This window comes from Diospyros lotus, chromosome 7, assembly GCF_014633365.1.
Source record: "Diospyros lotus cultivar Yz01 chromosome 7, ASM1463336v1, whole genome shotgun sequence".
In the NCBI taxonomy this organism is placed as follows: domain Eukaryota; kingdom Viridiplantae; phylum Streptophyta; class Magnoliopsida; order Ericales; family Ebenaceae; genus Diospyros; species Diospyros lotus.
Genome location: NC_068344.1, coordinates 7,578,835 through 7,606,289, shown reverse-complemented (window position 1 = coordinate 7,606,289; position 27,455 = coordinate 7,578,835). Strand labels below are relative to the sequence as shown.

The following is a 27,455-nucleotide window of genomic DNA, read 5'->3' as shown; positions in this document are numbered from 1 at the left end:
TTAACTTAAGTATTAGAAGGCTCACACCAGATACACCTTTCACTCTTAATTGTCTTATATTTTATAAGTCTCTCGAAAATTAAATGTTTAAAATGAACACTCTCTCACAATTATAAATTTATTATTAGTGTGACATTATAGACTTATATGGTTAGTTAACAATAGTGTGATATTATATGATTAGTTTAGAGTATTGTTGACTTGGTAGCTCAAAATTTTAAAATACTTTCCAAGAGGTTAAAACTAGTTTTAATGGTTAATTAATGGTTAATGTCAGCCCTTTGCTGCAAGAAAATATCAATGGTATTGGCTGCTAAAATGAGTGGAATCTTCACATTGCAACAAGAAGCCTTCAGATTTTATAAAGCTTTTATGGATAGTTGGGATTAGGGCTCTAAATGGTTTGGATCTGGACCAAGTTTATATATATACTACATCCAGATTCAATAATTAATGCAAAAGGTCAGATTTATTTGTATATGGACTAAATTTAATAAATCCGGATCCTAACAAAACTTCATCTCATGAATTTGGACCGACTAGATCCATATCCATTTATTTATATATTTTTTTCTCTTGCATTTTTTTCATAAAAGACACAACTCTACCAATATTTTTCTATCTTCTCTCTTTCTCTCTCCTCTCCTCCTTTCTCTTTTTTTGCCTTCAAAAAATAAAAATATTTTTAAAAAGAAATATTTTCAAAAGCTTTAAAAAAAAGGAGAAAAATCTTCGTAAACTTGTTTGATACAAATTTTTCTAAAACTTTAAAAGAAGAAAAACTTCAAGAAAATTAAAACCAGAAAATTATCAAACATAAAAAAATCTAGAAAAAAAACAAAAACTTCAACAAAAATACCAACAAGAGGAGCACTAAGGTCTCTTTGTCTTTGATTGGTGGTGCACCGCAACAAAGCTCCTTTTCCGTCCCTTTCGTTGGGGGCGGAGGGGGGATGGAAGATTTGGCAAGGCCTAACAAATCAATTAAAAAGGATTTCGTATTCGACAAATGAGACGGGAGGGGCATCAACAACCATAGAGTTTGAAGAAGACAAAGTTTTGGATCTACACAGGCGATGAATGGGTCCATGTGAAGATTAATCACCGATGAGATGAGATGTGATGAGAGAGAGAGAGAGAGAGATGTTGTAGTAGATTTGGAGAATCCATATGGCCCATTGGGTCAATCCAGATCCAAATTAATTAAAAACCGAGTTTGAAAAATCTAGACCAAAATAGACTTGGTTCACACCTCTATTTGGATGGACCAGTTCTGCAAGTCTAGTCCAGTTTGAATCTAGACCAAACCCGGCTGACAGGCCTAGTTGGGGTTCACTTAAGTAATCGGACCATTTCTATATGTAGTGAGTGATTACTCGATATCATATGTAAGCCACTTAGTACAACTTTCACAACATTACACGACACGCAGTCTTGCGAGCAAATTAATATGTCAACAGAATATAAAAACATTTAAACAGAGTATTTGTTTCCCATATTGTAACACAACACTTAGATGTCCCATTACAACTACCAGTGGTCCACAGCAAAAACCATCTTGTTTCTCTGTTTCTTTTAAAAGGAAGGAAAGATAAAATTTTCAATTTGGTAGATATGTTGATCACCACACTGACTCCTCATTCAACAGCTTATTCATCCAGGGGTTTGTGGGTCATATCTTTCCCTTATTCAGAATGAAGTTTGTGCTTGATTGAGTATGCCATAGCAAAGCCAACCACTGCCATAGCACCAAGCATTGCTGGAGTCCTCAGAGTTGGATGCTTCGGTAGAAAGAAGCTACTAAGGTATGCAAATACCCAATAAGAAAGAAAACGTAATCCACAAGTTGTCTGGAACTTCTGAAGAGAAAAGTCCTGGACAAAGCAATGAAGACAGCTCAAAGTGAGGCCTCTAGAACATTGGCCATATAGTAATCAACATTATTCTTAGAGAACTAGGAGTCGTCTCTACAGGGAACAACTATGGCATTCACAAACTACTAGTCAAGGCACTGTATGTGAAAATGAAATTGCACAGTAACAACACAGTTTCCGGGAAAAGCGCAGGAGAGTTGGCCCAACCTAAGAGTAGGTGTAGAGTGACTGGAGGATACAGGGGGCAGTTTTCCTCGCGTTGGCTCATGCTTTAGCCACCATACCAGCAAATACAACAAGGCTGCTATTAAAAGTGTCTAGAGAGAAATCCTGCACAATCTCAAAAAAGGGGTGGAAGTTTTACTTAAACATGTAAACCGCATAGACATGACTTCCCTACAATAAGTTCCAACTTTTGCAAGGAAATCAGTGCTCATACATCAGTAAAAAGTTAAAAATTCAGGAACCCCTTCAGCTTATTATAGTGTGTTTGATTGCAAAGATCTAGTAAGGTTACAGGCTTACAGCAGCAATTCATGCATCAAAATCCGCCAATACAACTGCAATATGTTTTGCAGAAGGCTTAGTGAAAAAAGCGTGAATAGAATCTGCAGGATCTCCCATGAATACAAGTTGGAGTCCGAATATGAAGAGAACAAAAGAGATATAAGCAATGTGTCCACCATCAAAAGTTATATCCCTTCCCTTTATATAGACTTTAGTAACCGGCTCTCATATAGCTAATAGATCCATTTAACAAATACTTTTGACAATAAATTAATGTTCCAATGTTGCAGAATTCATAACCACCAGCATTCTTGAAGGTCTAGTTATATCAGTAACAGAATTGAGGATTGAGGGATGGGAAACAATAGTTTGATGAAGAGAACCAACTGGTAATCATGCCCACAAGTGTTCTATTTTTTTATGGCAAACTGCATAGTTGACTGTTACTAACGCTTGCTTTTCAACTATACCTTTACACAGGACATTATAGCTTGTTTCACTTTGAAAAGAGAAAAGATCAAAATATTCTTTTGATGTGTGGCTTCGGTTAGCTCAGAAATTAATGTACAAGGGAAAAAAAAAACAATTAGAGAAGTGTAAACATAAATTGATAACTATTAAATGTTTATAAAAGTTTAACAATTGAACAATTGATTTCTTTTTGGGCATATACATCTTTCTACATAAAAGCTACAATCATATAATTCAGAAATGAATTCAATCCATCTTATATTAATTGCATGAACCAAAAGTATCTAAATTTTGAAATGAACAAGATTCAAACAAAATGAAACTTATCATAAGTTGTAATATAACAAAGTTGTAATACCTAAGAGTTGCAGTTGCAACTCCCTGGTTGTTGTGCCAGAGACTCCTTGACTAATAATAAGCCATAAGGGAAGAACAATGAAAATTCTGAAAAAACCTTTTTATTATTTTCAAAAATTTAGAAAATGAAAACAAGCAACCAAATGCCTTTTTCTATTTTTGTTCTCAAAATAATCAACCACTAACCTTCCAGTCACAAAGGTAACCACTTGTAATATAACAAAGAAATATGATAATACTGCCCCATTTCTTTCCCGGGGAAAAAACATAGGATTACATAATAGTTGTGAACGCTGTACCGTATTAGCCAATATGTAACATATCCAATGAAAAAACTATACAAAACAAAGAATATTCCAAGTCAGCTAGTCTCAGTTATTTTTGGATTGTATAAGCTTGTACCAGATATTTGTAGTTTTTCTTAATTTTCTATTTGATTATTTAAAATTAGATTTACATCATGTCAATGAAAATTTTAGCTCATTTTAATCTATAAAAAGTGTTCATGTTATTATCTCTCTTCATACGCGTTCGTGTATATATTTTCTATATAAAATTAACCTTATATTTGATCTTTAATTATTAGAAATATACAGAGTTTTTACCATTCCCAAGAGGGGACTAACATTTTACAACAAAATTCTTAATCATAACTCATAAGTTAAAGATCAAGATAAATTAATGAAGGCCAAATTATGGAAACAAACAAAAAGATCTTGAATTTAGCCTAATTCTACTATTTTAATCCAATTTAATCATCCTGTATTTTTTTTTCTGAAGTAATTTAATCATCCTGTCAGCTGTCATAAAAAAGTACAATTTTTGTCAGTATTATTTTTTCTTTTAGTAATGAAAATTATATTATTTGATGAAATCTGACAACATTCTATATTTATAAAGGCACAAAGTAGTGATTTAAAAATGTTAATTTTCATATTACGAAAGTTGCCAGGTTTCATAAAAAAAAATTACAATTTCTGTCAGTAATTTTTTTCCTTTTACCAACAAGATTGTGCTTTTTTGACGAAATCTAACAGCATGATTAATTGCAACACTTATAAAGCAGGAAGTATTGATATAAAAATTGTTAAGTCAAGGTAAAATTCTAAAATTAGGTAAAGTCTAGGATTTTTCTGTTCATTTGGCTAACTAGAAAAAACAAGGAGCACTCAAAATGTTTATATTTTATTTTAATACATGCATTTATTCAAAGTTATGCTATGTTATTATGAAATCACTTAACATTGAACAATAGTAGAAATAGTTAATATTATATTGTCAGTTAAATTTTATGAATAGAAGTACATATTTTTCAAACATGGAGAAGATACACACCGAAGTATATACTGATACTAGTACATACCACACCAATAAAAGAAGGGTAAAATACACCATGCACCCCTAAGGTTTGCTAAAAAATAGGAAGTATTCCTGATTTTCAGAAATTACACTGAATGCCCATACTGTTTAAAAATTTTACCAAGTTGCTGCATGTTTGAAAGCCATTTGTGAGTTGAAATGAAAAACAATGATGTCACGGAAATTGCCAATGAATTGCCCAAGATGCCCTCAATTTAGGTTTATGTCCATTACACCCTTCCAAATTCCCTAGTTCACATGGAATAAGCATGGCGATGCCATCTTGCTGAATGCAACGAGCAAGGGCAGCAAGTAGATGTAGACGGTGAGCCAAAGCCATGGCAAAGAAGAAAAACTAGCAAAAAACTAAACAAGGAAAAACCTTTCACATTGAATCACTATCTTAAAATGTCAAAAGAATAGAAGAAAAAAAATGTGAGGGAATTGAAAACATAGGCATTTTTGTTATTATGGGTGAAGAGGAAAACTAAAAATTAGAGGAAAGCTTTATGAAATATGGGAAATATTCTGGTTTTTTAGAGGTACCTTCTCTTGATTTTAAGAAAGCATATAGGTACCCCATGTATGTAAGACCTCAGGGCTGCCAATGTAACATTTCTGGCGTTTAATCTGCCTTTATGTCAAGATTGTTGAAGAATATGACCAAATTACTACAAATTTTCTCAAGTTTTCTGCTTTTCAGTTAAGAAGAAGACTATAAAATAGAAGAGAATCTAATAAAGAATCAACACATATAGGACCTATATCAGTTCAGTACTTTGAAGGTCCCTCTTTCACTGTATTTGTTTTCTTTTCTTCATATGTTGCTTTTCCACTTTCACCAACCACCATAGTTGTCAAAGGCTCAAGGCACACTAAGGAGCAGGATTTCTGAGCCTAGGTGCAAGGTGAAAGACATAGAAGAGATCCTTTTGGATGCGAGGTGCACATTTATTAGATAGCTAAATAGGGTGTTTTATTGTGTTCCCAAATTTATTTTAATATTTTTTCCTAGTTATTACTAGTTAGATTTTAATAAGTCCATAAAAAAAAATTACAAACAAAAAAAAAAAGAGAGAAAAAATTGGCATGTGCCTCATAGAGTGGGGCACCCTCTGCTAAGCCTTTAGCCTAGGTGTGCCTCAAGTGCACTTTTGACAACTATGCCAACCACCAAAATAATAACTAAAAAGTATACATACATACATATACATAGATATATGTCTACATATGTTTATATGTGTTAGATTAGAAGATGAGAATGAAGAGAAGGGGAGGAAAAGATCATGGAGGGGAGAGAGATTTTCCACATGTAGAGAAAGAAAAAAGATACAAAAGTTGTGGAGATATAAGCGCAATTTGGTCTTTTAAACTAACCAGAGGTATCTATTATTTTTTAATTAAATATAATTTTTCATTTAAAGGGAAAAATAGTGATTGTAGTTGTTCAATACCGACTGTTAAATGCAATGGTGGTTGGTGAAATTTCACAGAACCTTTGAGGTGCATGGTGTAATTTACTCAAAAAATTGGTGTTGTGTGATATCAATAGTTATGGGAAACTTATTCAATAACATACGTAATCATTGAAAATCCAGCTAGGACACCTGAATGCTACCTTGGGCAATTTTTCTTGTTTGGCCAGATGATCCACATGAAGCCTCACATTTGATGCAGCATGACCCCAGAGACTACGATCAACATCAGCATATGTATATGCAACAATGTCAAACAATGTTTTTGCTCCATTTTCAATGGCCTTCAAGATGACTGATTCTCGACTTCTGCGGTTTCTGAAAATAACATAATGTTTTGTCAGTATTTCTTTTATAGAAAATAGTGCAGATAACCAGTAATTGAGTATTTCTTGGCAAACAATAGCTGATATGCATAGCACAGCTTTTACATTGGAAGAAAAATGCTTATAAATCTGAAACAAGTTAGGGATAGGGTAGGAAAAGAAATAAATAAACCAGTCCTCAGAAGAGTACCTGTCCTCTCTTTGGGCCACTATATTTAGGGATAGATTGGAAATTGGAAGATGAATTAGAAAATTGGAAAATTTTCTCTGTAACTACATAGACCAAATGTCTAAAGGCTGTAACGTTGGTCAAGTTCTTACAAAATATTTAGCCAAACATAAAGCCTGCTGAAATAATGCAGTAATGAACCTTTGGGTTTGAGGATGGGGGGGTGTGTGGATAGAGAGAGAGAGAGAGAGAGAGAGAGAGAGAGAGGGAGGGGCATCCATACTTGAGATATCCGCAGAGCATGTGTTTTGGCCACAGGTTAAGTCTCCCATGCATGGGGATTAAAACATTAGGAGAAATATCTATAAATTTGTAAGTTGTTTGAAAGTATTCCTGCATAAACAATTAAAAAGAAATGAATCCCTTTTTTTTTTTTTTTGTTGGTAAATCTAATAAATGAATCTTGACGTAGTCAAAAAGAGAAAAGAGAATGAATCTTCAAAATTCATGAGCTTGACAGAAATGCAAACAGGGGCAAAGACAAAATGATGATCAAACGTATCATAGTCCTACAACATGTAAGGAATATTAAAACCTTAACTTTTAATCACATTACTTTTTCACTCCAAACATCAATTTAGTATTGGAATTTTATGTATTTAATTAGGTTTAAAATGTGAGAGGCAGCTACCTCCACTATCCTCTATAACATGAAAAGATAGGCATAATCTCTTATTTCTTACCTCTTCAGAAAGTTAGTAAAAAGTATTCAAGGGCTTCATGGAGAAAGTAGTAAAGAGATGTCCATGTTTAGTGCAAAACATAAGTAAAAGAAGGAAGTAATCCAGGCTACGAAAGTATTGGTGACCCTATCAGCAATATGGTTTCATCCATTAACTTTACAAGAGTCTAGATGGTAGATAACACATATTGCTATCAATTATAACCGGAAACTAAACAGAACCTACAAGAGAATTGTTGTAACCTACACTCCGAAAACCGTTCCCCCAAAGAAGTCCCTGGGAAGATTCTAAAGGGACGTGCCTACTTCCATACAAGTATTCATGCCTGGAATGTGTCCTCAAAAAGACTAAATCAAAAGCCAATGGAAAAAATAAAATTAAAATAAAAATATAAAGAAAAAAGGGGGAAAGGCGCAGGAAGCAAGGGCCCCCTATAAATAGGGGGTGGGGGGAGCCCTGCGCAAGGCTCTTTTGGCTGCACGCAGCTAGTCCTTAGCGCCCACAGCTGCGTGGATGTCTCTTCCGCATAGCCACCTTCCTGCACCAGCCGCATGCCCCACACGGGGGCCAGCCCTCCGCACACCACCCTCCAAGAGCCCTTATGCGCGCCTTTCACCAGCCTCTTTTGCGCAGCTGCCTTCCTCATGTTGCTCCAACTGCCCATGCATGTGAAAGACTCTTCTGCATGGACACGCAGCCCAGCCATGCCCATGAGCACCCAATTGAGCCCATGTCTACCATCCATGGCCCATGCACCCCCCCCCCCCCCCCCACCATGTCTATCGCACATCCCTCAGCCGATGCACCTGTGTGCCTCACCATGCCATGCATCGTGCCACATGCTTCTCCTTCACGAGCACCCACAAATGACCCTCTTGGCATCCGCATAAGCATCCGATCAAGTCTCTAGTGACCTCCTGAGTCACCTAAAGACCCCTAAGATCTCACCCTTTGTCACCTCAACGTGATAAGGCCAGCCTTCTAAGGCTCTCATTCCTCACCTTTCTTGGGGAAAGGGGGGTTTCTCACCTAGGTCCCTCCATGCATGCCTAACCCCAGGACCACCAGATGCAACAAGAGAGTCATGGGCTCCTTGCATCCACATGTCAGGTGCTAGTCATGTGTCCCTATCATGGACGACCTCTATAAATACCCATCAACCCCTTGACTTTAGGCAAGCCATTCCATCCATAAAGCTTCTCTCTCTACCCTTCCGTGTCACTCACTCGAAGGGTTCACTTATGCATCCCACTCATATTGCTCACCTGTGTACCTCCTCACAGTGCACCCAGGATCTCATCCGTGCGATACTGCATCTCACTACATCTCTACTTCTTCATAACCTATACTAAAACATCAAAGGGCCCACGTGGGAGAAATCCTCGCGTGCCTTCTAATTGTCTTTTGTCTTGTAGACCCTCCAGAAGACTCATCCATAGACTTTACAAGCATCCTCCGGAGAAGCGGAGACCCCAAGGCATCCCTGCCTCTCTGATGCTCCATCCTTCTGCTCTCTCGGACAACGAGTCGAGCCCTCGACTGTCGATCTCCTACGATGACTCCTCACTCTTCCATTTTGCCAGGCCTTGTCGACTATTTGCTGAGCTTCCCGACATACAAATTCAATTGTTGTAGTTTGGTAACAACAATTTATAGTTGTATGTGGGAAACGAACAAAAGGTCAAATCTTATAGCAAGAAAGACGAGCTCAATTCAAACCAGGGAATCATCACAACCTTACAAGATACTTGGGGAGCCATTGCAGTCGAGGAGCCCTTCGAAACGTTCCCACGTAGCTCTCAAGCGTCTTCCGATATCACACAACGAATCCTCCCGGAGAAACAAGCCTTTATGTAACACCCCGGTATTTTGGAAAAAAATAATTTTTGAATTTGAAATGAGTTATCATGGTTGAATTTGTGACTAGTGGGTTTGAGGAATTTAATGGAGAAAATTTGAAATTATGGTATTCCTTGAATAGGAAGGTATTTGAAAGTTTAGGGGTTTAAGTGTAATTCTGGTAAATGAGTGCTAGGATGGAATAAAATTAATTATGACGCTATATATGATTGACAGGGTTCATAGCCCCATGGTCATGTGCTCCTTGTTAGGGCTCTCCATGCACGCAGGTTGCAAGTTCAAGTAGCATGGGAGGTGAATTTTTCTGGAGGAAGGCTGGACCGAAAGAGGCGTCGTTTGGTCGCGTGCCGGGTGCCTGCCATGCAAGCTGGACGCGCGGCCATGCTGCGCCATGTGTGGCCCTGACCGCGCCAAGCACAAGCCCCCACCACGCCAAGTGACCCTTGCTGCAGCTAGAGTCGGCCCTATTGTAAGGCTAAATAGGCAGTTGCTTAAGGCTCCCAATTGTGTAAGGCCCCACTTTTAAAATTTTATAATTTATATATATATATTTTTATTTTTTAATAATAAATATTTTATTAAAAAATTAAATACAAAACACTAATTTTATATTTCCTTCTCATGCTCTCTGTCCAATTTTGTAATGTATTCACAATTCCCAATTCTTAAACCCATCCATTAAACTCACTTTTCACTTCCCCCCTCCCCCCCCCCCCCTTAAAATCCCAATTAAACTTACTTTTCTCTATTCTGTCTCTCTCTCTCTCTCTCTACAATCTGGGTCACTGGCTCACTGCGTGTTCTTCTTCTTCACTTTTTTAGTTCATTTTTTCTTCTGACTTCTCAATGCCCCCCTCTCTCTCTCGTGCGCGCTTGCTTGCTTGCTTACTTGCTTCAAAGTTCAGGCTTCAGACTCAGTTTTCACAAACTCACAGTGCGATTTGCAGCCTTGCTTCAAGCCTTCAACTTCAATCTTTAGGCTTCGCCGCTTCGACAGATTGCAGATAGCAACAACAATATCTGTGTTCGGTAATTTTGATTTTTTTTACTTTTAACTTTTATTTTTGGGTGTATAACATATGTTGTTTTTCAGGTTTTTGTATTCTTGTGTGGGTATTTTTTTGACTTTAATTTATTGATTGTTGTGTTGTGATTATTGATTAACAACTAAGTTATCTGTCTTTCTTTTATTTTTGTTACTTTCAACCATGTATCTCCATCCATTTTTATTTAACATAGATGATTTGAGATGGAGTTTAATATAAATTTATAATACATTTTTCATGGGTCTAATGTAAATTTAAAAAAAAAAAATTATTAGGTTATTTTTAATTTTTAATTAAATTACTCATCTAATTTATAACTAATAATTGTAATGATTGAATTAATGTAGGTCTACCAATAATATTTTTTTACCCACAGTATGAATTTGATGTTGAATACAAATTTAGTAAAATTAAACGATGTTTTCATTTTTTTTAAAAAAATTAATAAATAAAAATAAAAAATTAATAAATTTTGTAGTGGATTGAACTTCAACTTTTTTTTTTAATTTAATGAAATGATGAATTTTTTTTGAAAAAATATATATTATTTATTTTTTTATAAAAAAATTAATACTTTCAAAAAAGCCTCAAAATTTTTTTTCGTCTAAAGCCCCCAAATTGGTTGGGCCAGCTTTGGCTGGAGCTTTCACATGTGGATAAGAAGCCACCTGTTGAAACCTTATTTTTATAGCATATCTTCTACATTTTGTCTCGATAAGAACTTCAAAAATCAGGAAGGAAAGGGACGTGGAAGGATTTAAGCCAAGCCATGGAATTATGCAAATTACCTTGAGAGAGACTTGTGGCTAAATGAAAAGGTGTAGGCACAGGGCCTAGGAGCATAGGTTACGATGGAATTGGCAGCCCAAGGAACCCTTAAAGGGATTAAATCACAAAACCTGCTTAACCATATATGTATGAAATTAAAATGTAAAACGGAAGAAATTGGAACAAGTTTGAATAAATCAACGTTCGTTTAAGGACCAAAGGTAAGTGAGAAAAGTCTAAGATTGGATTGAATTGGTTATAGCAACATCTATTTTGGAATAGTCCTTCTTGAACTGTGATGCTTAATTTGTGCTAGAGGAATTCTATGACGTAATTTCGGTGTACTTGTCACTTTGGAGACGTGAAGAACGTTAAAGAAGACCACAAAAGCTAGACACAAATTCAGGAAGGGTTAATATGTTTTTGTGCAAATTACATGAGATGACGTGGGAACGTCTAAGCATGAGACTATGGATTTTTTACTAAACAGAGCCCGTGTTAGGCTCCAAGGGAATCATATGGGCCACCAAGAGTCCAATGCAACATCCTCATCTTGGTCATGCCCATAATTAGTGCATGTTAACATTTTACTACCCACATTCAATGTCATACTATAAGTTGGCTCTATAGCCGTCCTTTTTTTTTTTCCTTCCAAAATAACTAATTAAATAACTAAAAATAAATATATCTTAGATTTAGAAAATACAAAATTTGCCCAAAAAGAAATGATAACCTGATTTTATTAGCTGATTCACCGGCACAACAGCCTTTTTTTATGCTGGCAAATTTTTCCAGCCACTTGGACCAGTTGCCGATTTACCTGGTCCAACTAGCCAGTCCAATTCAAAACAAGGTTAGAACAAAGTCAGTAGTGTGAGAACCTCGTTGTATTGTAAACACAAAACTTAAATCAACCATTTATGTGTCAACTAACCTGCATCTAGATTCCTTAAATGTTCAATACTTAGCCCGACTTCAAGTCAAACTCTAAGTGGGAAGAGGTCAATCGTCTGCTTTCATATTTCCACAATCCCTCCTTTAATTGTTGGCACTCATCAGGTTACTTGACCAAGTTAGTTCCTATCAAGGTTGGAAAAGATAAACTGCACTGAATGAACATCAACTACATTTACATCTTTATTCTTAGCTTATACATATTTGCCCCCATTAACTAACCCTTTTTTTTATGCAAAACTGCAATTTGGTAAAATCGGACTCCAGTTTCCCACAAGTCCAACCCTGTGATCCTTCTACAAAAAAACACAAGGGAATTAACTCTTTGTCTAAACTTTCATTATGGGTCACATATCCATATACTTTGATTTATTCTTATCATGTTAGGGCTTATGACTAGATTACCCCAATAGGGTTTACTTCGGATGGTTTAAACCCATTTTAGCTCTTCACCACATTATAGGTTACTTTACAAATGAACTAGTCCAGATCTAGCATTAATTCTCCTTAACGTTCATTATGGTTCACACATCCTTATAGTTTACTCTGATTTATTCTTATCATGTTAAGGCTTATGAGCAGATTAACTGATTAGGGGTTTACTTGGCGTGGTTTAAACCCATTTTAACTCTTCACCGCATTATAGGTTACTTTACAAGTGAACCAAATTGGTTCTCCTTAACATTCATTATGGTTCACATGTCCTTATAGTTTACTCTGACTTGTTCTTATCATGTTAAGGCTTATGAGCAGGTTACCTGATTAGGGTTTACATGGAGTTGTTTAAACCCATTTTAGCTCTTCACCACATTATAGGTTACTTACAAGTGAACTAGTCCAAACCACGCATTCATTCTCGTTGAGGCCTGGTTTTTCTGTAGACTGGAGCAAACTGTAGACAGAATCAAGGGACACTGTCTACAGTTTCTTACCTTCTATCAACCATTTGTCTCAGCTGATAAAAAGTCAAAAATACTCTGCAATTTCTCAAATTATTTCATCAACTCAATGAACAGTATGCAGGGAATGTTGACAGTCTCTTAACTCCTGAGGAGAAGTTGTTGACAATCAAAATGGTCAACAGCCTGCCACATTTTAATTAAACACTCAACTCTCTGATCAATCTTGTCTACAGTTTCCTTCCATAACACAACTGAAGCTAAAACTCATAGCTTTATGCTTTTCTTAGCCACTTTACTACCCGTATAACTTAGGCATTTCTTTATCCCATAGCAAGTCTTTGAAGCTAATGAGAAAGAATAACCTATCCCCATGCATCCGATAGATCTATCTCTTCAACTATGCACAGTAACAATGTAATAGTGTCAATCTCTTAGATGCATACATATACAGCTGGGGAATCTTATGGGGGTTTTTATAAATAATTCCAACTGTATATCAACCTCACAAGCCAAGGCCGACTAAAAATACACCCCTGTAATCTATAATCCATATGGAGAATCTTCATATCTTCATGCATGGCACAACTAACCCAAGTCAATCAGTTGGTCCAATACATCCTCATGAGCTGCAAGGCTTAGTAAAGGTAACCGTGCAAATGCCCACACAAATGCTACATGCAACCATAGACATGCCTAATACAATAACACACTACCATGCAGGTAAACAGATCAATGACTAACCCAGGTCTCATAAGCACCTCATCTTCCCAACTCTCTATCCATCTGGAGATTGGTGGCAATAGTGCATATCATCAGCCCACTTCTCAATCCATCCATAGATGGACATGCATCAATGTAAAACAATCTTGTGCAAGTGCTTTATGTGTGGTTTGCATGACATAATAGCAATGGCAAGAAATTTTTACCCTCATGCTTACCTTGATTTGTTTCCTTACATGTATAATCACTAATGCAAGCTCCTCACTCCTCTCTTCACTTTTTTTCTTTTGTTTTCACTTCCAGTTTTAACTATGCAGCCAAAACAGTGAACTCAAGCAGGTTTGTTACTCTGTTTCCAACCTTCTCAGTCCAGCTTTCAAAATCTCAGCATACAAATCCTTCCAGCAAATAAACCTTTCTCCTGTAGGCTGTTCATGTATATATATAATCTCACCACGTAAAGCTTCCTCAAGAAGCATCCAGACTTGGAGGAGATTAGCCAACAATTACCTCTTCTAGAAGACTTTTCCAAGTCTCGAGCTGCTAGTAAACAAGGGCTTCTAGAATGCTTTTTGAGATAAAATTCATGTTGCCAAAACACAACCCTTCTAGAAGGACTGAAATATCAATATCCAACATGTTTGCATCACCATACGTGCTCATATACACACATATCTACCTATATGCATAAATGCATGGCTTCTACACCTTGGCTAGCTAGGCTAATTGACCTAGGACCCCTGGATCAAACCACACAAGGTATGAGTTTGAGCACATCATCAGCTCACATGGCTAAGCTTGCTATCAGTCAGTCAACCAAAACTGTCAAATGTTTCACCAAGGCTGTCGACCATTTCACCAACTATGTGGACAGGTCCTTCAACCTATCAACCATTTTTGTGTAACAGTTCTTTGATCTAATGACAGTTCAGAAACTACCTGATATGCCCTGCAAAACAAGTGAACAAAGTGGATTAGCAAAAATAAACAAAAGAATCGGAGGAAGGAGACAGCGCCACATGGCCAAGCGAGGAGCCCCCGCGTGTATGGCTGCGACCCGCCACGCAGGCGTTGCAACAACACCGCGTTCACCTGCGCCCACGTCGCCGCATCATCGCCCAGCCTTGCACATGTGACGTCACCTGGGGTGCCTCGCACCCTCGGACGACGTCACTAGGGTGACCCCCACTAGGGGTGCCTCGAGCCCGCGCCGCCATGTGCGGCCCTGCGTGTTGCTGGCCCCCTCGCCCGCATGGCTAGCACCCTCGAGTGACGTCACCCGGGGTGCCCCGCACCCCTGGGTGACCCTCACCAGGGGTGCCCCAAGCCCGCGCCGCCATTTGGGCCCTGCGCGCTGTTGGCCCCCTCGCCTGCGTAGCCCCACGCATGCTTGCACCCACACCCCCGAGTGACCCCCACTCGGGGGTGCCATGGGCACGCCCACAATCCGCATGCCAAGACTCCCACGAGACTCAGTCAAAACCACCTCCGAGTTACTCACCGAAGAAATCAGGTTAGCCGACACCTGGTTGCCTCTTCCATCGCTATAAATAGGGGAGTCCTCCCCCCCATTCAAGAGGCGATCTCCCACATTCACATTTCCTTCTTGTATTCGACTACTCTATAATTTCGAGAGGCTAACTTAGGCATCGGAGGGCTTGCGTGGGGATCCTCACCTGCACCCCTAACCAATCTTCTTTTTGTACAAGTCATCCATCGCTTGGAGGGGTCATCCATCTCTCTCAATCTACTCGAGAAATTCATCCATCGCTGTTGCTACCCTTGGGAGAGTCATCCATCGCTATCGCTCCATCCCGAGAGACTCATCCATCGCTCCCGATAGTCACCCATCGTTCGGATAATCCACATGGGGACATGGGAGATTTAACTCAAGCGAGTGAAGATTAGTCATTCCATTAAAAATAATTTATCATGTACTGAAAAAAATAAACCAGAAGTCAAATTTGAAGGGTTCTTGGAAATTAGAGGCAGAAACAGAGAAACTTTTCCAGTTAAGTTGGACATTCATAAATTTTAAGTGAAGAGCCTCCTCAAGTCAAGCACACTTTTCCTTTAACTGTGAAAATTGTTATTTTGTGTATAAAAGGACTAAAGTGATTGAATTCAATATTGTGATGTTTAGCATTATTCTCGAAATTAATACATGCAATATATTGTCACCCTTCAGAAAATCAGCCCACCTGTACTCAAGAATAATAATTTTTCTGAAACAAATTTTGGAAGGATACCGGTTCCCTTAAAACACACTTTATTTCCTAATGTGTAGCACATGCATTACACCACATGAAAAATAAAATACTGTAAAAAATACTTGTTTCATGCTCTGTTCTAGAGAACAGAACAATAAATTCTCAAAGGACACTTACATGCATATTTCCACCGGAAGTGATATCCAAAACTGCACTTCCTTGACTGGAACAAGCCATATATATGTTAGAGAGAGAAAGAGGGGGGGAAGTAGCTTGTAGGTGAAAAATCACAAGATGAGAAATGTAGAAAGGAAAAAGAATGGGGTAAAAGAAAAAGATTAAACAGATGACAAGGTATAAATACAACAATACAAAATGCTTGAGGGGCATTAATATACTATGTAAGAGCACTGGAGTAGTTGCAACATTGTTGTTTCACAAAACCCTTTCATCAAACTTTTTGTGAACAAGAATGAGAACTTCATATATCAACCAAAAGAACAGAATCTTACCCCGTACAATGATCACCAACAATCAATGAATGAGTACTGGCGTGAAGTAGTGCCATGTGACCATCTGTGTGCCCCTGAATAAGAAAATTTTCAGAAGTTACTATCAGTAAGGATGTGACATATGTCTATATGCAAAAAATGGTTCATCTGATTAAATTACTGATGTCCTCAAACAACAACTTACTGACATGAAAATGACTAAACTAGTTAAAGCATTTTCAAGAACTTGTGATATTAATCCACATGCCCCTGTTCATAACAGTTTTTAAATATTTTGGGTCACTGGCAATTTTTTACTAAATATTCCATTCCCAAAGATCTAACTTGCACAGCTCAATTTTGAAAACAATTGATGGTATAGATACTTTGGACATTCTATGCTGTCATGAGTAACTTGGAGATTATCTAGATAGATGGTTCTCCATACAAGTGCGTGCACTCTTCCTGTCCCCCAACCGCACCTCCCCAAGCAGATTATCTAGATAGATGGTTCTCCATACAAGTGCGTGCACTCTTCCTGTCCCCCAACCGCACCTCCCCAAGCAGATTATCTAGATCGATGGTTCTCCATACAAGTGCGTGCACTCTTCCTGTCCCCCAACCGCACCTCCCTCCCCAAGCCCCCCCCCCCCCCCCCCCCCCCCCCAAAAAAAAAAAAAAAAAAAAAGAAGAAGAAGAATGCAGTCTAATGATGGAGGATGCACCTTAAAAAAGTTAAGAAGGCTGTGTTGGTGGCTCTGAGTATTTAGTGTTGCAGCTGGAGGAAGCAGAGTCCCCATACTTTTCAAACAGATCGTTTTCTTGGTTCATAAATTAAAAGTAATTTTGTGCATAATATTCATGTCTAGGCATCTGAAATTTCTGTGATTCTTCTTTTGTGCCATTAGATTTTAATGGAAATTTGTTATTGGGAGAGGGAGCACAGTTTTGTATACGTCCAGCATACAGAGGTGAAACCATTTTCATTGACTTTCTTTTCTGAAATTTACCTCTACTCATCAAGATAAAGCAAGTAAAAAACTATTCCATAAGAAGCAATTTCCATGTAAAAGGAAGATACCGGAGAGAAAATGACTTTTAGGATCTGACCACCAATGCAAATCTCTTCTCCTCCAGAAACTAGGGTATGGCCAAGAGTCCAATGATCTGCACCATCTATATTATCAGAAGAACAGTAGATAATATATTCATCATAAGAGGATATAATGTTGATTTGGGAAGGAAAAACCTATTACATTATTACAAACATGGTAAAAGTACAGCACATTCAATATTTTTTGGGTTAAGAATGATTCATCATGTCCTGATAAAGAAGAGCACTTAATGTAAGCACACCATTTATGTTAGTTTAACAACAGAAAGAAAACAAGAAGCGAAGTACATTAGGACATACCACTATCATGACCTTTTCATGATTTAGTTGAGTCATCAGTAACTAATGTTTTTACTAGTGGTGCAATCAAAATGATTGGAACCCACAAAGATAACTAATAAAGCTATCTGTTGTTTATCTTTGATTTTGTCACGAACTATTATAGACTCTTGTTTGATAACTACATTAGGAGTCTCTGATTTTATCTTCAGGTATTGTAGTTCTATTCAGAGTCTCAATTGATTATATGACAGAATTTAAACAATACAGGTTACTATACCAGGTAGGATTTAAGAGTTTGGCATGCTTTAGAAAACTTATTGTCTAAATATGGCTTATTCGTGAACTACAAAATTATGTTTTTTAAATAGATAAAAGTTAGTCACGAATAGAGATGGGTAGAGGTCTAGAATTCATGCAGCCAACCCTACCTAGTGAGATTAAGGCTTGTGATTGTTCTTGTTGGTGCTGAATGGATAAATGTTAGATATTTGGAAGAGCCAAAGCTCACTCTCCCTTCCCCTCTTCTTCCTTCTTTCTTCCCTCTAGTCTGCTATTTCTTTGTACCCACTGCTGCTATTGCAGATCCTTCTTCCACTTACTCTCTTCTCCTTCTTCTCATCTTCATCTACTAGTACAGCTTCTCTCTCTCTCCCCCCCTCTCTCTCTCTAACTTTCTCCATCTTTTAGTGTTTCTTTCTTATATCAGCTATCTCCCCTTCTTATGTAATATCCTGATATTTTGGAAAAAATAATAATATATAATTTTGAGTATTGGAAATAATTTATTGAGGATTTATAGTTTTAAGGAATTTAATTGAGGGGATTCTTAGTAACCCATCAAGGTGATTTTTAGGGTCAGTGGATTCTTACTGGAAAATGACAACATGGCATGTCAATTTGTAAATTTTGTGAAATGGAATGCCAAGCAGTGAAGTGGGCAATTCAGATGATTAATTATTTTATTTGGGGTACTTACAGAATTGCAAATATGTGGTATTTTATTTATGAATTTACTGTATTTATGGAAAGGGGTGTGATTGATAGATTATGAAGAATTATGGTGTGTAAGTGGTATTATTGAGGGAGGGCATGAGTGATATTTTTCTGGGAATTTTGGGGCTTAAGTGCAATTTCTGAAAAAGGTTGTGGAGTCTCCTTAAATTTAATGGTGGGCATATATAGGTTGAAGGAGCATGTAGATCAGGCAGCACGCATGCGTGAGGGGGAAACCAGAGGTCGCAGGTTCGAGGTGGAGCAAGTGCACGCGCAGGGAAGGAAAATGCTGGATTTTCCAGCCAGGCCAGTCCCGAAACAACGTTGTTTCAGTAAGGCAGTGGCTTCTTCCAGCGGTTTCCCCAACGGCCTCCACATGGCCTCTCCCCAGCCGTTCATTTTGCTTCCATTTTCCCTATAAATTGATCTGGAATTCGGACATTTCAGAAGAAAATGAAGAAGGAAGATTGGAAAGGAAGGAGGGCTCGAACAACAGTTGGAAAGAGGAGAAATTGGGAAAAAATTGAAGAGAAATTCGTATAACTGAAGTTTAAGATAGCCAGGTAAGTGGGAAAAATTATTAGAAGCTTTGTACGGTTAAATTATAAATTTTATACGGTTGGATTTAATTATTTTGGGCCGAAGTCTCAATATTTTATGCAAAAATATTACTTCGCAGCGGGAGTGCGAGAAAGATTGGAATATGTTGCCTAAAGGCAAGTTCTAAACCCTCTTTGCATGCTCTTTAATCCTTATGCAAGTTCCCGTCATTTTGTGTATTTTATTCCCTCATTTGCCCTGATTCGGTTCCAAGTATTAAATTTGTGAGTATGCGTGGTGCCTATTTTATAACTTGTGAGTTGTCGGTGAATTTGGTGGCAGTGGTTTTAAGTTAAATATAAGACTTCTTGCGATATTTATTTCTAATCGTTACGGGGCTTTGTATAGCCTTATTTCCTTGAGAATGATGCCGAACCAATGTGGGACTAGGATCTTAGAGAGTCGGGGAGACTTGGTGTGGTTATGGCATTACCGGTGTGTCCACATGGTTGTCTTATATGGCAGTGGCAATCAACTAATCAGCCTCTATCTAATCTTCAATATTATCAAATATTCTAGACCAGTCAATAATGTGAGTAATGACGGACGTTATCCTTAATCTTGGAAGTGAAGCAATACAAATACTTATGCTATATAGGGGTTCATAACTTGACCCCAGAATCATATGAAATATCAACATGTCAACCTGTAAATATTGGGCTGAAGCCCAATGCTGTAAGTGTGTCAAGAACGTACAAATATGGGTATAGTGATGTATAGCATTAACTATGTGTGTCTAACGGTGTGGGGTACAAAGCTACTAGCTGTCGACAGTTGAGTCGTGGCAATCGATGGTTAGATGTATAGGCACCAGCTATTAGTTGTTATGATAAACTATAGGCAATATAGGAAAGCTAGTACTACTAGTCATCCGTAAAAGAACATATGGGTGGTTGAATAAAATATGTGGAAGCATGTGTTCATGTATAACGTTATATATATGTGTATTAAGTGAGTTTGGTTCTACATGATGGTATTTGTCCCCTCGGTCTTTGAGCGAGGACACTTCTATCGCTGTGTCGGTGACGTCCAGGCATGGTAGACGTGTGTTGCCATGTCAAAGAGGGCGATATATGGTTAATGAATATTATGGGCCTTGATATTGCATATGATATTGTTGAACATATTGACATGTGTGAGCCTGAGGGCCATTTGCATTCCATGAGCATAAGCATGTGTCATACATGAAATAAACCATAACATCGGGTATACAACATGAAAAGTAATGTGCACGATAAATGTGTTTAATCAAAACAACATGATACGATCACATATTGTATGTGTATGATATATTGATACTTACATTAGTGCACTTATTATTTTGCGCAGCGGTGGAACCGCAAGACGGGGATATCCAACTTTTTGTATACTCGATGGATAACCGAGGGAGCTACGGCTCGCAAGACTCGCTTGGGTTGAAGTCAGGGTGAGAGTGGATGATGGTTCACAATACTGTCATGGCATCTTTATAATATATATTTGGCATGTGGAGTGCACATTAATGCATGTAGGGTGAGCAAACGATTAAGGTAGAAAAAGAATAACTATATTATAACATAATCGGGTATGGCTAGAAAGGTGTATAATTTTTCAAGTGAATTTTAATTTCTTTCATGTACTGTTATTCTAGCTTTAATAAAGTCCCCAATGCTTAATTTCTTCCACATTATATGCTTGTTGAGTCTGTGACTCACATTGTTTTTAACATCGTTCTAGGTGTGGGGGCTGATGTCGAGGATGGTCTTATGGCGTGTTGTTCTTTAGGTGGCTATGTGTACATGGCAATCCCGATCAAAAAGATATCTGGAAGTGAGTTATAGGCAAGGGTTCAGACATTGTAATTTGTTAGATTTGATTGATTGATGCTCTGTTGCATATGAGGAAGCCTCTAAAATGTGTAATTATAACTAAATTGCTTCTGCTGTTGTAGATAAAAGTTGAGGAAAATTTTGGGGCATTACATCTTATCTCCTCTGTAGGCTTTCTGCCTCTGTTTCCCCATAGATTCTTCCCCTTTCTTTTCACTCTTGTTCTATATCTCTACAAATCTGCTCTCTGCCAAATGCCCCTCTGCCATTGTTCTTCCTTCCTCTCTATGCTATGTTGCTCCTGATTATTTTCTTTCATTCTAATACTTCGAAATACATCAAGAAGTCTTCCTGAATATATTGTCAGTCTCAAACATGAGTTACATTTCCTTTAGCATGCAGTAGATGAAAGGTATGGTTATTTTAACAACAGAATGGACCAAACTCGATACTGATTAACAAGATAACAGGAAGAAAACTTGCCCCAAATGACTGAGGAACTGAAAAAGTAATCATTATCAATATCATCATCAACCGCACCTTATCCTAACCAAGTTAGGGTCGGTCGCACAACATTCATAATGTCAATTGACTTCATCACATTAACAATACAAAACTATACAAAAGAATAATGTGACAAAATTTTATCCCGGATGCCCTTCTTGATGCAACCCTCTAACAAGGGAATGATGACACAGTTCCAACACAATCTTAATATAGAAAAGTTTCATGCGATGGGAATGAAGATAATTGATATTATGAAACCAACCTTTACAACATGGAAACATGAATAAGGAACTAAAAAAATAATAGAGTACAAAAATTATCTTCAAGCATTTCCATATTCCGATCATTCAGGTCACTGAATAAAGTACTCTGTTTCTTTGAGAGGTGCTGACCCACAAGTAGGAAGAGATGACTACAAGAAATATGAACATGTGGCTATGACAGCAGAATGCCTTAGAAGAAGATAACAGGTGGATCCAATGAGCCACTACGAATAGTACATCTAAACTTATATCCCCAATGGAGATAACAGGTGGAGCCAGTGAGCCTAGCATATCTAGAACTGCTATCTCAATAGGCAGAACTGGAGATACCAAATCAGGCTGCCCCAGACTATCATTAAGTCTGAAATTCAGAGATACCAAGAGCAGGAGATTAAATCTAACTCAAAAAAAATATCCTTTTCTTCATTTATTCCTTTATATATGTTCTCCCTTATATATATAGTCGACTAATATGATGAAAAGGGAATCACTGAACCAGTGTGCACTGTTTCCTCAATTATAGGCTGCATTCGTCAACCATGTGCCCATAATATTCCAATAGCCCTTGAACAACACAATTGAAGTCCCAAGGCAAGATTAAGTTACACAGAAACTATCAAGGACAAATGCTAAGGAAGAAAAATATTGATCATAGTAGAAGAAACGACTTGCCCCACATAGTTTGTTTAGCATCACATTAACTTTCTGTGGAAAAGTTAATTTCCTGCTGATGGTGACAGAATACTAAAAATTTGTCATGCTACCTATGACACATGCTTCCTTTTACAGGACTAGGGTACAGAGATGCCTTACAAGAGAGGCTAACAAGACTCCAGTCAGACAGCACCCATTCATATCTTGAACCCCAAGATAGAAATCTATAAATTGTGATTGTATATGAAAATAGTGTCCTACCCTAGATTATTTCTGTTTCCTACATGGCCCTCTCAATAATCTTATATTTTTAAAATGCCTCCTCACAAGGGTAATAAATATAGCTCAATTAAATTATTTATTCATTATTCTATAGCAATTAAACAGTATCTAGTTAGTAATTATTTTATAATATATTTAACTAGTAATCACATTACTTCTCTTTTTCTTTATTTATGTGAGCAAGTTTTACTTATGGTAAAATATGTTTCTTTTATAAATTAATCAATTAGTCTCATAAGCTTTTTCTACAAAGGCATGAATTTATTTACTCTTGCAATTTAAATGGACTAATGCAGGAATTTATGACAAAGAATAAATTCATGCATTATTCCATTTTTTTTTATGAGTAAAACCAAATTTAACAATTAATTACTAAAGATGGATAAATAGATGATCACTGTAAGCATTAATTCCATTGGGTGGGCTTGACTAGATGGATTCTAACCATCTAATTATCTTTCATGGTCATCTTTTTAGAAGGCCATTATATTCTATGCCATTGTCTAAAAGTTTTCACCAACTTTTATTTAGTATTTCTTTGCCTCTTTTGTTACAAACTTCTTTCAATGCATTCACTCTCCTAGCATGTATAGCTACTAAAATTCTCACATGTCCAGACCATTTTAAACACATTTCCCATATCTTATCTTCAACAAGTGCCAATTCAAATTTATTACAGATCACCTCATTTCAATTTTGTCTTTTCTTGTATGGTTGTATATCTACCATAGCCTACCATCTTAGTTATGGACATATTTTATACATGTATTTAATTGCCAAACACTTCTTGCCAGACAACAAAGTCTGTCTTATAGCTGTCCAATAAAGCTTCCCTTTAAGCATTAAATGAATATTACAATAGCATAAAATACTAGCAGCAATTCTTCATTTTACCCATCAATGCCTTGATTTTGTGAGTTACATTACATCCTCAATACTTTTCCTTTTCTTTGACAATTGATTAGAGATGTCTGAACAAATCTACTCTATATATCTATAAGTGATTAGAAAAATGTTACATAGACCATTATACTTATGCGATACTGATTTTTTAAGAACAAAAATAATTCATTTGCCTATTTTGATAAGTTAACCATATTAGTATGATTAACATAAATACATACATATTGTTACTCTACTAGGGATGAAGTAAGTTTAAAACATGAGAAAGAAAAGTTGAAACACAATAATCATAATACAGAGGTGACATTAAGATTAAAAGGAAGTGTGTTATTGTTGTGCCCCAATAATCAGAAGGAAGAAGTCCAAGCATTGCGGGGAAGTTTCCTTCGGAAGCTGCTGGGGAAGTTTCCTTCGGAAGCTGGGGAAGGACCCTTCGGAAGGGTTCCTTCGGAAAGGCCACGTGTACTCCCTGCTCAATCTCTATAAAATGCCAGGTTCAACCCTCAAAAGGGGATCCGGACATCGGTATTTCTCTCCCACTTTCCTTCAGAAATTTAGTTTTCTTTTCTTTTCCTTGCGATTCTTTTCCTTCCGTTACTAACTTGAACATCGGAGGGTCTTTGTGGGAGGAAAATCCCGCAAGCCCTCTAACCCTTGTTTATCCCCTACAGTTCCTTCGGAAGGACCAAATACCCTTCAGAAGGACCAAAAACCCTTCAGCCAATAAACGGAAGGAAGAAGTCCAAGCATTGCGGGGAAGTTTCCTTCGGAAGCTGCTGGGAAGGACCCTTCGGAAGCTACTAGGGAAGTTTCCTTTGGAAGCCTCATTCGGAAGGACCAAAAACCCTTCGGAAGACCCCTCAAGAGCATCGCCAACTTGATTGGAACCATTTGCGAGTCAGCCTTCGGAAGAGCCTTCTGAAGCGTCCTTTGGAAGGAACCCTTCGGAAGCCCACCTTAGTTTTGCAGCCAAATCTTCGATCCAGTCCCAAAGCTGATGGCATCCACAGGCATCCCACTCCTAAAAATTCTAATTGTTGTATTTTGTCAACAACAATTTGGCGCCGTCTATGGGAAACGCAACAAAAAGCCAATCTTAACACAAGATGCCGAAAGGGACCAGATCAGCTAGTTCGGCGAACCCGCATAACTCCACCCGAATGAGTGCTCGTACTAGGACAGAAGCCACAAGAGGCCCCAATCAGGTGCACCCTGCAATGCCAGAATTTTCAAAAGATCACCCTGACAATGAATTGCGTTCAGAAAACTTTCCTACGCTCAAGGGCAACCAGACCGCTGGACTGGGGGGCATGGAACGTTCAGAGCAGGAAAAAGTACACGTAGCTGGATTGAGGAGGCATGCGACATAACGAGGGAAGCAAGTCCTGCATGCAGCACCCACTAGTCAGGAACAACACTCATTTGGACAGTCTTCAATTCCAAATAGAAACCTCATGGTGACTTTAGTACCTCCAGAGCCCTTCGGGATAGCCCCACCCATGGTCCTGCTATCAGATTATGAACAACTACAGAAGAATTTTGAGGAATTAAAACAACAGAATGATGAACTCAAGATAAACAATGAGAAGAATATGAGAAGACTACAGGGAATCACTGCTTTGCTGCGTGAACTCATTCCCCACATAGGAAAAGCCGATACAGGGGGAGAACACCGGAGATCCATAGAAACCCCTCCAAGGACCACACGGCAGGGGGTAAGAGTTAGAACTCCATGGCCGAATAACCAAGTCCCAAAGATGATAGACTCGAGAAGGGAACGTGATAGGAGGACAGGGAAAGCTCCCATGTATAAAGAGACAGCAGGAGGCACCTACTCACGAGCTCCTTATGACCCACCTTCTCGCAAAAATGAAGCAGAACAAGAAACACTCAAGGTGTCTGACATCGAACGCATCATAGAAGAGGTGCTAGAGCAGAAGCAGGTAATGATGGCGCCAAAGGAAATGCCCCCGAAGGGGTTTCCTCTGTCTAAGGAACTCCAAAGGCAACCAGGGTTTGAGCTACCGTAACTTTCAATATACTCGGGAAAGGAGGACCCAGAGAAGCACCTACAACACTTCGTCGCAGTGGCCGTGTTGCATGGGTGGAATGAGGTCACTAGGTGCAGGGCCTTTCCTCTCTCCCTGACAGGACAGGCTCACTAGTGGTTTACTGAATTACCAGCAAGGCATATGCGATCATTTGAACAGTTGAAGAAAGAATTCTTGAATGCGTTCTCCGTCTACCTCCTGAAGAAGAAAAACGTTATATACCTGATGAGCTTGCAATAGAAGCCTAATGAATTCCTAAAGCAATATATCAAGCGATTCAGAGCCGCAACACAGGAAGTAAGGGATCTCCCAACCCAAGTGGCGGCATCAGCCCTACTTAACGGAACTACATACGCCCTGCTTAGAAGATCCCTAGCCTTCTCAACGCCAGATTCTATTATTGAATTATTTACCCGGACAGAACAGTTTATTATCCAAATAAAAATTTTGGACACATGGGAAGGTAATAGAAGAGGAAGAGAAATCCAACCCGAATTGTGAGGGAACCTATAGAATTTGGAAGATGTTGGAACCCCACATGTGTGTACCGCCAACGTTACAAGGCAAGGCGATGAGAAAAACTTGGAACATCGTGCACCTCAAGAGGTATTTCCCATTCTCACTAGCCATTAACTCCAACGGAGAGGACGAAGCACGAGATGCAGAGCTGAGCCTGTCGCCAGAAGCGTTGCGCGATCCGGCCGGGAGCCAGGGTTCTCTTAATTTTCCATTGTAATAATATCCCCCAATACATAAAAGAATATATCTCCTATATTTCCGTGGAGTAGGCAAAACTATAAGCCAAACCACGTAATCTATGCCCCGAGCATTTGTATGTACGATAGAATGTAATGCAGGTGCAACATCTCGGCAATGGCCCCGATGAGATCAAGGTGGCTCGGTGGGAATCAGGTGCATATGACCACAAGCCGAGTCGGAATCATCGGACGCTCCGATGTCTATGCCCGCAGACTCACCTAGATCCCTCAATTGAGTTTGGTGCTATGCCCCTGAGCTAGACCCAACTCCTCGATTGATCTAGTGCCTAGGTCTCTCCCGCAAGCTCGGACACCTGGAAGGAATCCAGAACTGGACTGGCTATTGAACCTAGATTCACTGAGGGCAGACTGACTCTTATGAGGGGCAGAATGTGATGAAGCCACTATATGGTAAGTCGAAAGACGCCCTTGCCACGCGAGGCGTGGGTCGCCCAATTGCGATCTGGTGCTTATGACCTAAAATCAACTCGGGATCATCGGATGCTCCAACGCTTGTGCTCGCAGACTCACCTAGATCCCTTGATTGAGTCCGGTGCTATGCCCTTGAGCTAGACCCGACTCCTCATGTTGATCTGGCGCCTAGGTCCCCCGGCAAGCTCGGACACCCAGAGGGAATCTCGGATTGGATCGTTGGTCAAAGCCAGATCCCCTGGGGCTGACCGGACCTCAAAGCAGTGTGTCGCTATATGGTAAGTCGAAAGACATCCTCGCCACACGAGGTTTATGTCGCCCAGTGCGTTCTGAGCTTATGACCTAAAACCACTCGGATCATCGGATGCTCCGACGCTTATGCTCGCAAACTCACCTAAATCCCTCGATTGAGTCCGATGCTATGCCCCTGAGTTAAACCCGACTCCTCAGTTGATTTGGCGCTTAGGTCCCCCGCAAGCTCAGACACCCAAAGGGAAACACGGATTGGATCGTTGGTCAAAGCTAGATCCCCTAGGATTGACTGACCTCAAAGCGGTGTGTCGCTATATGGTAAGT

At 38.6% G+C, this 27,455-nt stretch overlaps 1 protein-coding gene across 1 annotated transcript; it reads right to left on the bottom strand.

The window, feature by feature from the left end:
• Window positions 1-1,360: 1,360 nt before the first annotated feature.
• On the bottom strand, window positions 1,361-25,139 carry LOC127805526 (uncharacterized). The gene is made up of 11 exons (XM_052342288.1): window positions 25,109-25,139; window positions 24,933-25,023; window positions 24,781-24,850; window positions 24,595-24,659; window positions 22,037-22,160; window positions 17,314-17,481; window positions 16,254-16,327; window positions 15,919-15,964; window positions 6,822-6,931; window positions 6,187-6,361; window positions 1,361-1,874 (listed from the first exon to the last, which is right to left on the bottom strand). Exons 1-11 carry the CDS (start codon window positions 25,137-25,139, stop codon window positions 1,686-1,688), a joined length of 1,143 nt encoding a protein of 380 aa, XP_052198248.1. The 3' UTR covers window positions 1,361-1,685.
• Window positions 25,140-27,455: the final 2,316 nt, after the last annotated feature.

Excerpts from the sequence above, each read along its gene's own strand:
- LOC127805526 (XM_052342288.1), bottom strand. The coding sequence starts at position 25,139 with ATGGGTGGGGCTATCCCGAAGGGCTCTGGAG. Across the intron at positions 22,161-24,594 it reads GATTTGGCTGCAAAACTAAG|ACTTAATGATAGTCTGGGGC; the intron begins GTGGGCTTCCGA and ends TCTGAATTTCAG. Across the intron at positions 6,362-6,821 it reads ATGCTCTGCGGATATCTCAA|AAACCGCAGAAGTCGAGAAT; the intron begins GTATGGATGCCC and ends TGTTATTTTCAG.